The 16,642-nt window shown below is 36.7% G+C and overlaps 1 protein-coding gene across 2 annotated transcripts in view; it reads left to right on the forward strand.

The window, feature by feature from the left end:
* CRPPA (CDP-L-ribitol pyrophosphorylase A) overlaps positions 1–16,642 on the forward strand; it is a 289,217-nt gene that overhangs the window by 32,508 nt on the left and 240,067 nt on the right. For both annotated transcript variants that reach the window (XM_032873929.1, XM_032873920.1), the window contains exon 3: positions 4,931–5,080. In XM_032873929.1, the coding sequence (XP_032729820.1) occupies positions 4,931–5,080 (150 nt within the window). The remainder of the gene's footprint in view (positions 1–4,930; positions 5,081–16,642) is intronic.

Here is a 16,642-nt window from a genome sequence, read left to right on the forward strand (position 1 = left end):
TACGTACGTGTATTTTTCAAGTAAAAACTGATTTCTAGGTAACTTAGCTGCTTCCGCAGACTTTTGTTTGAAACTGACTAGGAGAAATGTGGTCCTACTTGGAAGAATGGTGTGATCAGAGGAAGAATGACTTGACTGGAGATGTCATAGAATGTCTGCACACTAATGAATATAGTTGAGTGAAGAAATGAAAATTGATCAGGCAGCATAGAAGGAGTACTGTTGCTGTAGAGAAAGACGTGAGAGGGAATGAGTGCCAGACAGTAGGTAGGGATGCTGGCTTCTGCAAAGGAGCTTGGGAATTTTTATAGTTCTCAGAGAATAAATTTTAAACTTTGTTGTTAAATAATATATGTTTTGTTTCTGACACTACTGTAAATAATTTTTTTCTTTTCCAGTGCTTCACCGCTAATGTAGACATAGAAGTGATTTTTTTTTTTTAATTGATCTTGTGGCTTTTTGCTGTATGTGTTTATTCCTAGTTTTTTTTTTTTTTAAGGGAATTCATCAGAATTTTCTACACAATATTGTCTGCAAATGGAGATAGTGTCACTCCTTTTGGATGCCTTTATTAGTTTTTTTTTCTTTGACTAATTTTCCTGCTAGAACTTCCAGTACAATGTTTAACAGAAGTGGTGACAGTGGATATATTTCTGTTCCTGATATTAAAGTGAAAATACAGAGTATTTTTCAAACATGATGTTACCTGTAGGTTTTTCATAATTGGCCTTTATTGGCTAGAGAAAGTTCTATTCCTAATTTTGTTGCATGTTTTCTTCATGAAGGAGTGCTGCATTTTAGCAGATGCTCTTTCTGCATCTGTTGATGTGTTCTTGTTTTTGCCCTTTATTAAGGTGATAAATGACATTGATTTTTGGTATGTTTAATCAGTTTTGCATTCATGGGATAAATCCCACTTGGTTATGGTATGTAATACTTATTATATATTGCCAAATTTGGTTTGTTAGTATTTTGTTGAAGATTTATGCCTCTGTATTCATCAGGGGTTTTAGTCTATAGTTTACTTTTATGTGATACCTTTGTCTGGTTTTGGTAATACTTACATTACAGAGTGAGTTAGGAAGCATTCTCTGCTATATTACTTGCTGGAATAATGTGAGGAATTAGTATTGAAGAGGTTTTTTGTTTTTGTTTTTTTGTTTTTGGTGTAACCAGTGAAGCTGCCTGGGCTTTTTCCCCGTACAAAATAAAAATTGCTAATTGTGCTTTCTTACTTGTTACAGGTCCATTCATATTGTCTATTGTTGAATCAGTTTTTGTAGTCGATACCTTTCTAGGAAACAGAAATTTCATCTAATTTGCCAAAATCCACTTGTTCATAGTTCTATATTCCTTATTTCTGTGAGGTTGGTAGAAACACCATCACTTTGATTCCGGATTTCACTAATTAGAATCCCCTCCCCCTCCCTTGGTTTGTCCAGTTAAAGGTTTGTCAATCATGTTAATTCTTTCAAAGAACTGATTTTGGATATTGATTATTTTTTTCTATTTTTATATTCTCTACTGCATTTATTCTAATCTCTATTTACTACTTACACTTGATTTAGTTTGAGGGTTTTTTTTGTTGTTGTTGTTATTGTTTCTTTCCAAAAAACTTAAGGTAGGAGGGTACCCTTTAAGGTAGAAGGTTTTTTCCTTGAGAACGTTTCTATATACATAGACATTCACAGCTATAAATTTCCCTCTTAGAACTGTTTCAGCCGCATGCTGTGTTTCATACTGTATCTTTTCATCTCATTATCTTTTATTTTCCCAGTTTCTTCTTGGATTCATTATTAGCATGTTCACCTTCCACAGTTTTGAAATTCTGACATGTAGAAGTTTTTTGACAGATTTTTTTGAGGTATAATTGATATACAACATAAATTGCAGGTGCACAACATAATGTTTCAACATTTGTTCACATTCTGAAATGATCACCAAAATAAGTTAACATCTGTCACCAGACATAGAGAATCCTTTCCTTAGGATTTTTAAGATCTCTGAGCAACTTGATACTATGGAGTATTAATCATAGTCCATGCTGTACATTAAATCCCCGGGATTAATTTGTCACCGAAAGTTTTACGTTTTGACTATTTTCACCCGTTTTGCCCACCTCTGTCCTCTCACTTCTGCCCACTACCAATCTGTTGTATCTTTGAGCGCCCCCTCCCCCCTTTTTATGGATTACATATGTAGGTGAGATCATAAGGTATTGGTCTTCTCTGACTTGGTTCACTTAACACATTGCCCTCGAAGTCCATCCATGTTGTTGAAAATACTTCCTTTGTTGAAACAAGTTCTTTATAGCTGAAAAATATTTCCTTGTGGATATATGCAGCACATTTCCTTTATCCATTCATTGCTTGGTAGACCTTTACATAATTTATCATTTCTATATGATGATAGTCTCCCTCCCATTTTCTCAGACTTAGCTGTTACTGTATCCTGTGACTTTGCTGATCTGTTTCAGTGAAGTCGTTTTCTCCCCCTACCCAGTGAAGTCTCCACAGTCCCTCACAGAGGGTGTAATCTTGGTCATGAATGTAGCCAGGCTGGAATGAAAGTAGTTTAGTAGGGTTCCTTTTGTCTTTCTTAGTCTCTTACTGTTTCTGATATCACACTTAACTGATAAACTGTATTCATTGCCTGCAAATTGCTTTCTTTTCTTTTTTCTCTTTACTTCCTTCCTTCCTTCCTTAACAATGCCTGAGGTATAAAATGCTCTATACTGTGATTCAATTAAACTTTGGTTCCATTGCAAGGATAGTTTTTGAGGCCAGTATTGGAAGTTTGCTCTGATTCCATGGGGTTGTTGTTACTTGTCTCTTTCTGCAGTTCTCTCTGGTAAACTAGCTTGCCAGCGGTTGAGGTTTTTGCTGTTTCATAGCTACCATCTTCCTCTTAATTGCCTAGCACGATAGTCTCTGTTTCTTTTGCCAGGGTACTTCGATTTAAACTTGGTCATCGTCGGTTACATACAAGGTGAGTTTTCTTTGGGAGAACTTGATAGCTCTGTTCTTGCAGCCTGTCTCTCTCCCTATAAAAAATCACCACACTGCTGCTTGGTGGGGCATGATGTCTTGTTTTTCTAGGTGACACTCCTACTTCATGAGCAGGGTGGTCCGTGGAGACATTCGAGGACTCTAACCTTTTGTTATGCTTCTGGTGAAAACCTCTGCCCTATGTTAGATTGGTTGTTAAGGGTGTTCAGGGCCCAGGATTCATTCTGTGCTTACTGACTGGGATAGAGCTTGGGAGTGGAGCCTATGTAGTGGGAAGGGAGTCTCCAGTCTCTTGCCCACAGTTGGCTTTAATTTAGCCTCTGTGACCTGGAGCTGAGTGGTAGTGGGAGAGGAAGGCCCCATCTTTTCAAGCCGTATCTACTCCTAGTGGAATTTCCGTCACACTGAGCTGGATGGATGATTAAGGAAGAAATAGATTGTGGCTTGAGTACCACAAGCACTATTTTTACCAAGATTTAGTTGATATTCTTGAAAAATGTTTTATCTGCTGCATGCCCTTCAAGGATTTTAAATGGTTATTTTAAAATATTTAAGTATAAAATATTAAGTATGAATAAGTATTTAAAATATTTTTCACTAGTTCCTTTGCTGGAGAGAGTCTGCTCAAGTCCTCATGCTGACATTTTGTGACTCATTCTCTCTTTCAAATAGATTTGCTTCATGGCTTGGTATAGAATTCCAGTATTATGTACATATAGTTGCAATATAAATAGAACTTTTCCCTTAAAAGCTGTGTGTGTGTGTGTGTGTGTGTGTGTGTGTGTGTGTGTGCATGCAAGTGTGTTTCTTTTAACTTTTATTGATATGTGTCAGACTTGACCAATTAGGTTTTCTCCTTATTTATCTTTCGCCTACTTGGACATCTCTCCCTCCCTGTCAGCCCTGGCGATCTCCTCATTTTTGCTTTTATTTTTAGGCTCCAAACTCCTACTGAGTCACTGGAAATGGTGACAGTTTATAAACTGTCTACTTGGCTCACATATTAGCTTTGATTTTCAGCCAGTTGCTGGGATTTTATAAGCTAGTTTATGGGCTGTCTATCTTGCACAGGTACTGGTTTTCTCCAGACCAAATTGTCTGTGGCTCATTGATTTGATGTGCTGTAATACCTATGTGTTTGTTACATGGAAGATAAGAACTTTTGGAGGAGGTTCCTTAATGGCCTACCAAGGAACTGTATTTTAAAGCTGCTTCTCCAAAGCAGTTGTCTGGTAATGACCTTCTAGACTACAATGAAACACTGCTAAAGATGACGGGGATAAATCATCAGGTATCAAGGTGCCTTTCTGTTTTGTTTAGATGCATCTATAAAGGAGACAGCTTTTATCAGAGCAATTGAAATCAGTGGTTACTTTATCTGAGGGAATGTTGCTCTGAGAAGGTTTGAAAGGAATGGTTTTTTATAGGAATTAGACATAAATTCGTTGTTAATTAGGCTCAGTCTCATTTTGGGGATCTTAGGGAAGAGTGATCTTTTTCCTTAACTATCTGTGTTGAAAGTAAAATTTTTGAAGTCACACTAATACATACTGATGTGTAATCCATGTCCATTTTTTGCACAGTAACTCTTCCTTCACCCTTCTGCCTTCATGGAATACCCACTTGGATCTCACCATTCTGATCTAGTATTAGATTTCAGTGTCCACTGACCAAAAGGATTTGTGAACCTATAATGGAAAGAAAAATCTCTATCTCTTATATAGAACTGTAATATTAAGAAAGAGGGTTTTGATTGTGAAATACTGATTTATGAACCAAATCAACTCTTGTTCAAATATTTTCTTGAGGTTATTTGTTCAAGCCGGGAATAAAATCTCCTCAAAATGAGAGAGTTCAGTGTTTGACTTTGAAATTTGCTCCAGGTATAATAAATGTTAACTGGATCTCTGTTTGTTCTTCAGGCAGCAGGAGCAGTTCGACCTCTTGTGTCTACAGTAATCAGTCCCTCTGCAGATGGTCGCTTAGACCATTCACTAGAACGTGCCAGACACAGAGCAAGTGAAATGCCACAGGCTTTTCTGTTTGATGTGATCTATGAAGCATATCAGCAGGTAAGAATCCTGGTTTCTAAAAATGGTTCTGTGGGGGGTCTGCAAGAATATTCCCTTTCTGGGAATTTGCTGGAAGATACCACATATAGTTGGCCTCAAGTTAAAATTGCTAACAGTGAAGTAGAGAGGATTCACAGCTGAGTCATAGGAGAAGCACATGCAGAGTCTGGGAGAATCCATGTGTCCTCTTGCTTAGGTTCTTGGCTTCCCTTGAAGGGTCACACAAAGCATCTTCTCTCCCACCAGCTATGAAAATTCAGCAGCATGTGGGTGATGGTTCTCTCCAGGGAAGCCCATTAGAGACTAGTGTTCGGGGTATGACGTGGGGTTGGTCATAGGCATCCCCTGTCTTAGCATCTACAACAATTTCAGATTCCTGGAAGGAAAGCAGGTGTCTAACAGTATTAGTGTTGTTTATGCAAATAGTATGAGCATAGCGAACCACACTTAGTGTTCACTGAGAAAACTGTATGAGCCAATTTCCCATAGAAATTCTAGGTGGAAGGGTAGTCTTTCTAACCATTTAAGGCCTGTGTGGTAAGTTACCTGCACAGCTATAGATACCTTTAACATTTGAGTTCACAAACCAGTTTCTTTTAAAATCTCACAAAATCACTTCGTGTTTAGATTATCTAGATAATTTTTTTTCCCTCATGTTCTAAAAATGCTTTGGGACCTTTTACTGACATTTATTGCATATTTATGGTTTAAATAGTTACTGGTTATTAGGCATTATGCTTGTCAGAAACTTGCCAATGAAATAAGTTAGAACTAACTGACTGTTTAAGCTGATGTTAATCAGTGAAGAGTTTGGAACAGACGGATTTGTACGAACGTGAAGGTAGTGGTAATAAGAATATTGACATTTATAATAAAATAATGCCTCTTACTTTGGATAGAAGGTGGTCACATCCATAATAAATTGATTCAATCTTAATTGGTTAGTTTTCAAATGAGATGATATAAATAGAAACCATTTTAATGGTATGAGTAGTCTGCACGGTTTATACTGTTTTCTTAAAATAATGAATTTGGTGTGTTGGAATTTACCTGTATATGGTCATAATTATATCAATGTTAAGCTATCATAAATATTTTTAAATTTTATTTAAATTCAATTAACATATAGTGTATTACTAGTTTTAGAGGTAGAGTGCAGTGATTTGTCAGTTGGATATCACAACCAGTGCTGATTATATCACATGCCCTCCTTTAAGGCTCCAATTATTTATTTAAATACTGTATTTTATAGCCTAAATGTTGCAGAGTTACACGATATCTACTTTATTGCCTGAAATTATTCATCCTTAAACACCTGAAGTTACCGCCTCCCATTCTTCTTAATATATTTTAAAAGAGAAATTGAATATAATCTCATGTTCTGCATATCAGAGAAACATTTTCCCACAGTTTTTGCTGGAGAATTAAGTGCTAATGCACTGAGGTACTGGTTCTCAAAGTGTGGTTCCCAGAGAGCATCGGTGTGCTTTGGAACTTGTTAGAAGGCTCCACCTCAGACTGGCTTAATTAGAAGCTATGGGTATGGGCCCCAGTAATTGTGTCTCAGCAGACATCTCTGCCACGGGATCCTAATGCATACTGCAGTTTGGGAACCACCACCCTAAGACATTCACTGTACGTAACTAATTAAACATTCTTCTACTGCATTCTAGGGAGAATTAAAAAAAATAGTAATATGATGATAATTATCTGTGTTCTGTGGCTCAGATGAGGAATTCTTAATTATAGGATTGTTTTTGAAGGTTTTGCTATAAGATCTTTATTTAACTTTTTTCCCCAAGGTTTTATTAAAATTCCAGCTAGTTAACACCATGCATTGTTAGTTTTAGGTGTAGAACTTGGTGATTCACCATTTATATAGAACACCCAATGTTCATCACAGCAATTGCCTTTCTTTCATACCCCTCATCTATTTCACACCTCACTCAACCCCACCCCCAGTAATCCTCAGTTTGTTCTATATAGTTATAAGTCTGTTTCTTGGTTTGCCTCTTTTTGTTCCCCCATGTTCATTTGTTTCTTAAGTTCCACCTATGAGTAAAATCATGCTATTTGTCCCTCTCTGACTTGACTTCACATAATACTCTAGCTCCACCCATGTCATTGCAAATGGCAAGATTTCATTTTTTATGGGTAATATTCCATTGTATACATATACTACATATTCTTTATCCATCAGTTGTTGGACTTTTTGGGCTCTTTGCATAATTTGGCTATTGTAGATAATGCTGCTATAAGCAGTGGGCTGCATGTATTCCTCTGAATGAGTATTTTTGTATATCTTTGGGTGATTACTTAGTAGTGCAAATGCTGGATGATAGGTTATTTCTGTTAACATTTGAGGAACCTCCATACATTGTCCAGAGTGGTTGCACCAGCTTGCATTACCACCAACAGTGTAAGAGGGCTTCCCTTTCTCCGCATCCTCTCCAGCAACTGTTGTTTCCTATGTTGTTAATTTTAGCCATTCTGACAGGTGTGAGGTGATGTCTCATGGTAGTTTTGATTAGTATTTCTCTGATGTTGAGCATCTTTTCATGTGTCTATTAGACATCAGTAGACCTCTTTGCAGCAGTGTCTACTGATGTCTTTTGCCCATTTTTGAACTGGATTATTTGTTTTTTTGTTTTGTTTTGTTTGCCTGTTGAGTTTGGTAAGTTCTTAATAGATCTTGGATACTAACCCTTCCTCCGGTATGTCATTGGCAAATATATTCTCCCATTCTGTAGGGTGACTTAGTTTGGTTGACTGTTTCCTTTGTGGTGCAGAAGATTTTTATTTTGATGAAGTCCCAATGGTTTACTTTTGCTTTTGTTTCCCTTGCCTCAGGAGACCTATCTAGTAAGAAATTGCTATGGTCCAGGTTAGAGAGGTTACTGCCTGTGTTCTCCTCCAGGATTTTGATGCCTTCCTTTCTCATGTTTAGGCCTTTCATCCATTTTAAATTTATTTTCATGTATGGTATAAGAAAGGGGTGCAGTTTCATCCTTTTGCATGCTCCTGTTTAGTTTTCCCAGCAAAACACTATTTGTTTAAGAGACTATCTTTTTTTCCATTGGATATTCTTTCTTGCTTTGTTGAAGATTAATGTTCATATAGCTGTGGGTTTCCTTCTGAGTTCTCCATTCTGTTCCATTGATCTATGGGTCTGTTCTTGTGGCAGTAACATACTGTCCAATGACTACATCTTTGTAATAGAACATGAAGTCCAGAATTGTGATGCCTTCAGCTTTGCTTTTCTCTTTCAAGATTGCTTTGACTATTTGGCATCTTTTGTGGTTTGATACAAATTTTAAGACTATCTTCTAGCTCTGAAAAATGCCTGTGATGCTAGGATAAGGATTGCATTCAATGTGTAGATTGCTTTGGGTAGTGTGGACATTTTAACAATATTTTTCAATCCGTGGGAATGGACTATCTTTCCATTTCTTGACTTTCTTTCATCAGTGTTTTATTGTTTAAGAGTACAGATCTTTTATCTCTTGGTTAGCTTTACTCTTACATATCTTACAGTTTTTGGTGTAATTGTAAATGGAACCAGTTCTTTCATTTCTCTTCCTGCTACTTCATTATTGGTGTATAGGAATGCAGTAGATTTCTGTACATTGATTTGTATCTTGTGACTATAATGAATTTGTGTATAAAGTCTAGCAGTTTTTTGTGGAGTCTTTCCCATTTTCCATATAGAGTATCGTGTTATCTGCAAATAGTGGAAGTTTGACTTCTTCCTTGTCGATTTGATGCCTTTTATTTCTTTTTGTCTGATTTCTAAGGCTAGGACTTCGAGTATTATGTTAACTGCGGTAAGAGTAGATATTCCTGTCTTGGTCCTGACCATAGAGGAAGATCTCTAGTTTTCCCCAGTGGCGATAATAGTACCTGTGGATTTTTAATATGTCGTCTTTATGATGTTGAGGTATGTTCTCTCTAGCCCTCCTTTGTTGAGGGTTTTTATTATGAATGGACGTTGTACATTGTCAAATGCTTTTTCTTCATCTACTGAGAGGATCATATGGTTCTTATCCTTTTATTAATGTGGTGGATCACGTTGATTGATTTTGGAATACTGAACTACACTTGCAACCGAGGAATAAGTCCCACTTGCTTGTGGTGCATGATTCTTTTAATGTACTGTTGGATTTGATTTGTTAGTATTTTGAGAACTTTTTCATCAATATTCATTTAGGGATATTGGCCTGTAGTTCTATTTTAGTGGAGTCTTTGGTTTTGGAATGAGGGTAGTGCTGGCCACATAGAATGAGTCTGGAAGTCTTCCTTCCATTTCTGTTTTTTGTGTAACAGTTTGAGGAGTCTTTAAGTGTTTGGTAGAATTCCTCTGGGAAGCCATCTGGCCATGGACTTGTGTTTGTTGGGAGATTTTTGATTACCGATTTAATTTCTTTTGCTGGTTATAGGCCTATTCAGATTTTCTATTTCTTGCTGTTTCAGTTTTGGTAGTTTTTGTTTCTAGGAATTTACCCATTTCTTCCAGATTGTCCAATTTGTTGGCATATAACTTTTCATACTATCCTCTTATAATTGTTTGTATTACTGGGGTGTTGGTTGTTATTTCTCCTCTCTCATTTGTGATTTTACTTGGGTCCTTTCTCTTTTCTTTTTGATAAGTCTGGCTAGGGTTTTTATCAATTTTAATAGTTTTTTCAAAGAACCAGCCCCTGGGTTCATTGATCGGTTCTTTTGTTTCTATATCACTAATTTCTGCTCTAATCTTTATTATTTTTCTCCTTCTGCCAGCTTTAGGCTTCATTAGTTCTTTTTCAAGCTCCTTCAGATGTATGGTTGGGTGGTTTGAGATTTTTCTTGTTTGTTGAAGTAGGCCTGTATTGCTATATACTTTACTCCTAGGGTTGCTTTTGTTGTGTCTCAAAGGTATTGGACTGTTGTCTTTTAATTCTCATTTGTTACCATGGTTTTTTTTTTTTTTTCCATTCTGTTTCCTGGTTAACCTGTTCATTCTTCAGTAGCATGTTGTTTAACCTCCATGTATTTGTAGTCTTTCCAAATTTTTCCTAGCGTTTGACGTGAGTTTTAATAGCATTTTGGTCAGAGAAGATGCATGGTATGGTCTTAATATTTTTGTATTTTGAGCTCTGATTTTTGACCTAGTATGTAATCTGTTCTGGAGAATGTTCTATGTGTACCTGAACAGAATGTGTGTTCTGCTGCTTTGGGATGAAATGTTCTGAATGTATGAAGTGCATCTGGTCCAGTGCATCATTCAAACCCATTGTTTCCTTATTGATTTTCTGCTTAGGAAACCTGTCCATTAATGTGAGCTATTAAAGTCTCCTAGGATTATTGTATTATTAATGAGTTCTTTTATGTTTGTTATTGTTTTATGTATTGTTTATGTATTTGCTTGTTGGGGCCATAAATATTTATAATTGTTAGATCTGCTTGTTGGATAGTCCCCTTTATTATGATACAGTGTCTGTTTTCCTCTTTTGTTATAGTCTCTGGTTTAAAACCTACTTTCTCTGATATAAATATGGCTACTTGGGTATTCTTTTGACATCCATTAGCCTGATAAATTGTTCTCCATCCACTCACTCTCATTCTGCAGGTATCTTCAGGTCTAAAATGAGTCTTGGGTAGACAGCATATAGATGGGTCTTGTGTTTCTTTTTTTTTTAATCCATTCTGACACCATCTATCTTTTGATTGGAAAGCTTAGGCTATTTACATTAAGAATAATTACTGATCAGTATTTAATGCCATTTAATATTTGTTTTATCATTGTTTCTGGACATTTTCTCTGTTCCTTTCTATTGTTTGTCAGTTTTGGTCTTTGTTTCCCACTCACAGTCCCCTTTAGTACTTCTTGCAGGGCTGGTTTACTGTTTATGAATTCCTTTAGTTTTTGTTTGTCTGGGAAAGTTATTATCTCTCCTTGTATTCTGAATGTAACTGTGCCGGATAGAATATTCTTGGCTGTGGATTTTTCCCATGCGAGCTGTTGAATATATAGCATGCCACTCCCTTCTGGTTTGCCAAGTTTCTGTGTAGAGATCTGTGGGTAACCTTATGGGTCTTTCATTGTAAGTTAGGGACTTCTTTTGTCTCGCTGCTTTTAGGATTTTTGTCTTTATCACTATATTTTGCAAATTTAACTACAATATGTCTTGGTGTTGGCCTGCTTTTGTTGATTTTGCTGGGAATTTTCTGTGTCTCCTGGATTGGGATGTGTTTCCTGCCCCAGATTAGGGAAGTTTTCAGGTATTATTTCCTCAAGTAAATTTTCTGCTTCCTTTATCCTCTCTTCTTCTTCTGGAGCTCCTGTTATAGGAATGTTAATCTGTTTGATGGAGTCACTGAGTTCCCTAAGTCTATTCTCATGATCCATAGTTATTCTTTCTCTTTTTTGTTTAGCTTCATTATTTTCCATTATACTGCCTTCTATGTCACTTACTCATTCCTCTGTTTCTTCCATCCATGCGGTTGTTACGTCTACTCTGTTTTGAATCCCAGTTACTGCTTTTTTCATTTCTGACTGGTTGTTTTTTAGCTCTTTATCTCTGTGAATAAAGGCCTCCTGAAGCCTTACATGTTTTTCTCAAGCCTGGCAAGTATCCTTATGACTATTGATTTAAATTCTTCATCGGGTGTATTACTTGTATCTCTTTTGATTAGATCTCTGGCCCTTTTTCTTCTTCATTCTTTTAGGATAGATTCCTCAGTCTTGGCACTTTGTCTAAGTCTCAGTCATCTTTGTGACAAAAAAGCCTGTTATATTTCCTGCTCCTGAGACACCTCTCAGGAGGTGGTATAGTGTCCAGGGACTGTTACTTTGGGAAATGTCCCTGGTGTGTGCCACATGCACTCTGCTGTTGTGCTTTGCTTCTCTATTCTTTAGGCCACTTGTCTGCAGAGGCTCTCCTTGCCTGTAGTGGGCAGTGTTTAATCCTTGGTGTGAATGTGGAATTTTAACTAGGTGTGCTCTGATTTGCTTGTTAAATGAGACGTGATGGTGCTTCTGCTCATTATGAAGCTTTGTAGAACTCTGTGGTCAGAAGACCTGGCCTATGTGGGGATTTCTGCTGATCTTGTGAGGAAGGGGCCTGCTGCACTTGGACTCAGGCATGTTTCCTTGAGAAAAGTAGAACAGCAGAGTGGTTTTGCTCTAAGTTCTTAAGAAAATGGACATAAGTGCACACAAGGACTCTTAAATACTTCAAATAATTTGTTCTTGGGTTTATATAATATACATGTTTTGATTTTCACAAGCTAATAAAACAATACTTGAACACTTGGGAAGAAAGTGAAAATGAAAAAAAAAAAAGGCCATACTTAAAGTTCTAAAAGAAATACCTGGGGCACCTGGGTGGCTCAGTTGTTAAGCATCTGCCTGCAGCTCAGATCATGATCCCAGCCAGAGTCTTGGGGTCAAGCCCCACGTAGGGGGGGAGAGCCTGCTTTTCCCTTTCCCTGTGCCTGCCACTCTGCCTGCTTGTGCTCTCTGTCAAATAAATAAATAAAATCTTAAGAAAAAAAAAAAAATGAAAGACAGAAAGAACTCCTGCCCCCACCCCCCAAAAACAAACCCATCCTGATTTTGATCAAAATGAGTAGGTTTTAACATGAAATAACTACAGAGAAAGCAAAAACCCACCGTAGAACTCCTATACAAGTTAACTGATTAAAGATGAACATTTTGAACTGTTTTTCAACTTCTGATATATTTTGTGGAAATGTATTAGTAAACATTGAATATATATTTGGTACTGGGATGCAATATTGACTAAATAGACTTTTATGAATATTTTTATTTCAAACATACCTTATTATAGCTGAAAAAATGAATAAATTTTCAAGATTATTTCCCAGCACCTCTTTTTTTTTTTTTTGGTAGAGAGTCCTTCCCCATTGTGTAGTCTGGCTCTTTCTTCAAAAATTGACCATATATACCTGGTTTTATTTTTAGTCTGTCTGTATGTATTTGCTTTTATGCCAGTACCATACTGTTGATTACTACAGCTTTGTAATACAATTTTAAATCAGGAAGTATATTACCTATGGCTTTGTTCTTAAGATTGCTTTGGCTGTTCAGAGTCTTTTGTGGTTCTGTGCAGATTTTCAGGATTGTTACTATTTCTATTAAAACTGCCATTGGAATTCTGGTAAGTGATCTATCAAATCAGTGTAATCCTTTAGATTGTATACATATTTTAACAATAATCCTACTAATACATGAACACAGAATCTTTTAACATCTGTTTTCAAATTCTTTCATTAATGTCTTAACATTTTTTGGTGTACAAATGTTTTACCGTTTTGGTTCAATTTATTTCCGAGCATTTTATATTTGATACTGTAAATTTTTTTTTAATTGAGATAATTTCTAACAGGAAAAATTGATTGTGATTTTTGTAAATATAGTTTCACTGAGTTTGCTCAGTTTGTTTTTGGAGTCTTAGGTTTCTTTATATAGTACCTACAAAGATTATCAGTTTTCCTTCTCCAGTTTGGATGCCCTATTTCTCTTGCCTACACTTGGCTCGGCCTTTGAATACTACATTGAGTAGAAGTGGCAAGATTGTGGGTATCCTTGTTTTGTTCCTCAATTTTGGAGGGAAAGCTTTCAAATCATGACAGTATGTTGTTAGCTGTGGGCTGATCATATATTGGCTGATCGTATATGTTATGTTGAGGTAGGTTTCCCTGTACACCTACTTTGAGACTTTTGAATTTTGTCAAATACTTTCTCTGTGTCTATTGAGAGGATCATGTTTTGTTTTTTTTATCCTTAATTTTCTTATATGTTATACAACACAGAACCATTCTTGTCTTTATGGGATAAATCTCCCTCAGTCATGGGTATATGATACTTTTATGGATTGTTGAACTTGGTTTGCTAATACTTGGAGGATTTTTGTATTTGTGTTCATCAGGATATTGGTGTTTAATTTTCTCCTAAAGTCCTTGTTTAGTTTTGATATGAAGGTAATGCTGGCCTTATAAAATAAGATTGGAGATATTCTCTCCTGTTTTTTTTAGAGTTTGAGAAGGATGGGCATTAATCATTTAAGTATTTAATAAAATAATCCACTGAAGCCATCTGGTTTTGGACTTGGGTTTGCGATCCTTTTGATTACTGATGGATTCTCCTTACTGAAAATCATTGTTAAGATTTTCTGTTTCTGGGGCACCTGGGTGGCTCAGTGGGTTAAAGCCTCTGCTTTCGGCTCTGGTCGTGGTCCCAGGGTCCTGGGATCGAGCCCTGCATCGGGCTCTCTGCTCGGCAGGGAGCCTGCTTCCCCACTCTCTCTGCCTGCCTCTCTGCCTACTTGTGATCTCTGTCTGTCAAATAAATAAATAAAATCTTTAAAAAAAAGTTAAAACAGAGGATATAACAAACTGATATTCTGACGGAATGATTTAGAAGAGGGGGGCAAAAAGTGATGCCATATTGAGAGGTGATAGGGTATCATGTATTAATGGTTTGGAGTTGATCTTTACTAGGAAAATGCGTAGTTTATACACAGGGACAGGAAGGAATACTATGTGTATAAAGTTGAAAATAGATATAGTGAGAGGGTGTGAAGTTTGTCTACTCTTTTATTATTCTGATAGAGGAAGTAAATCATCAGCTGACAGGGAGGTAGGTGAGATGTGAAGGCTTGAGGAAAGAGAAGGTTGGGAATGCTAATTATTTGCTTTTATTCTCTTCTATCTAGCATAAAATAAAAAAATTTGTCCCAAGGGGAAAACAAATAGATCTGTTTTCCAGGGCTATTTCTGGGTATTTCTGGAATAGTGATTAAAAACTTGCCTTAAAAAATGTAGAAAACCTTTTTTATCCAGGGTTTAATTTGCCTTTGTGGAACTCATGTAGAAAATGTATAATATTGTCCTTTTATGGGGAGTTTAGTAAAAATTGGGCTGTTGTTACTGAAGTGATATAAAATTCAAACGTGTAGAAGAAACACCTCTTAATAGGATATGAAAAAAGTGGGAAATGTGAAGGTTGAGGTTATAGATGACTTTCCCAATTAAATGATACTGAGAGGCCATAGGTGTCAAGATGATATTGTGTATTTCACCTGTTGGGCTATTAATTCCACCCACCCCCCCCATTTCTGCAGTCTGCTCTCCTTCCTTCTCTTGTTTGAGTTTCGTCCTTTCTGGAACTTGACTTTCTTCCTATCTTGCTACATATCTTTTAGTAATGCCTAAATTATTACTTAGGGAACCTTTTCCTGTCTCCCCCACTCCCATACCCCCAAATAGATTAGGCCAGCTCCCTACAAGTTTCCTAGTGCCCTGTTCTGTTTTGCTTTTTTTCCCCCTGCCCAGATCAAAATTAAAATGGAAAAATTACCTGGGAGTTGGCATATAAAATGTTTAACTCCCTTGCTAGATTGGGTCCTGGGTAGTTATCTGAGTTGATAGCACCTTGCCTGGTATATTAGTCCCAAGTAAGTATTGGTTGAAAGGAAAGGATATCCCAGAGTATGTGTGTATATAAATACACAATAAAAGTCTATTTAGTGGATGGGGCGCCTGGGTGGCTCAGTGGGTTAAGCCGCTGCCTTCGGCTCAGGTCATGATCCCAGGGTCCTGGGATCGAGCCCCGCATCGGGCTCTCTGCACAGCGGGGAGCCTGCTTCCCTTCCTCTCTCTGCCTGCCTCTCTGCCTACTTGTGATCTCTGCCTGTCAAATAAATAAATAAAATCTTTAAAAAGAAAAAAAGTCTATTTAGTGGTTCTTCTAGACCACTTAGTCGAGATATGAACAATGTTTCCACTGTTGATTGATGTCCCTGTGCAAATGGCACCTCTTAAGAAGCCTTCACTGATAAACTCGTGTAAAATAACCTTCTCTATCATATACCTTGATTCTGTTTTACTTTTCTTGATTAGCTACCAGTTTTTTACATGATTGTACTTTTGGTAAGTACTTGTGGCTTCCTGATGATGGTATGTGAGTTCCATGAGTGCAGGATCTTTGTCTTTTAGCACCTGGACAACTTCATGGCTTACACTAGGTTCTTAATACTGTCCAGTGAAAGAATTTCATATACATACCTATGTATATGTAGATAGGTAATATTATGTTGATACTAATGTAAACGATGAGTTGAGATGGAGATAATATATATGTACATACTTCTGTGTTTATAAATGCTTCCTGAAACCATTAAAAAATTCATCTGAAAATATGAGAAATATGGGGGAATATTTATGCCTAAATTTGGTGATTGGCAGCATTTTTGTAAATGTGAGCATCTCATGCTATGTTTCTAGAAATCAAATAGCAGACTTTTGTTAGGAACTTTAAAGGTCACCTAAAGTTGTGTTTTTGCAAAATTTAGTGGAACATGAAAGTGCTCATGATTGGATATCGATGGGATAGGATATAAAGTTACATTCTTTACATATGGTACATACTTATACTTATGTCTAAATGTAGGTGTGTGTTAGTATGTAAAATGGAAAAACAAGTTGTACATGTGAATAATGAAATGTGTGTCTGGATTGGTATTAACTTAAAGCTCATTAAAAACCTATACTATGAGTTAA

The sequence above is a fragment of the Lontra canadensis genome, unplaced genomic scaffold (assembly GCF_010015895.1).
Source record: "Lontra canadensis isolate GAN:19392208 unplaced genomic scaffold, GSC_riverotter_1.0 scaffold2, whole genome shotgun sequence".
In the NCBI taxonomy this organism is placed as follows: Eukaryota; Metazoa; Chordata; class Mammalia; order Carnivora; family Mustelidae; genus Lontra; species Lontra canadensis.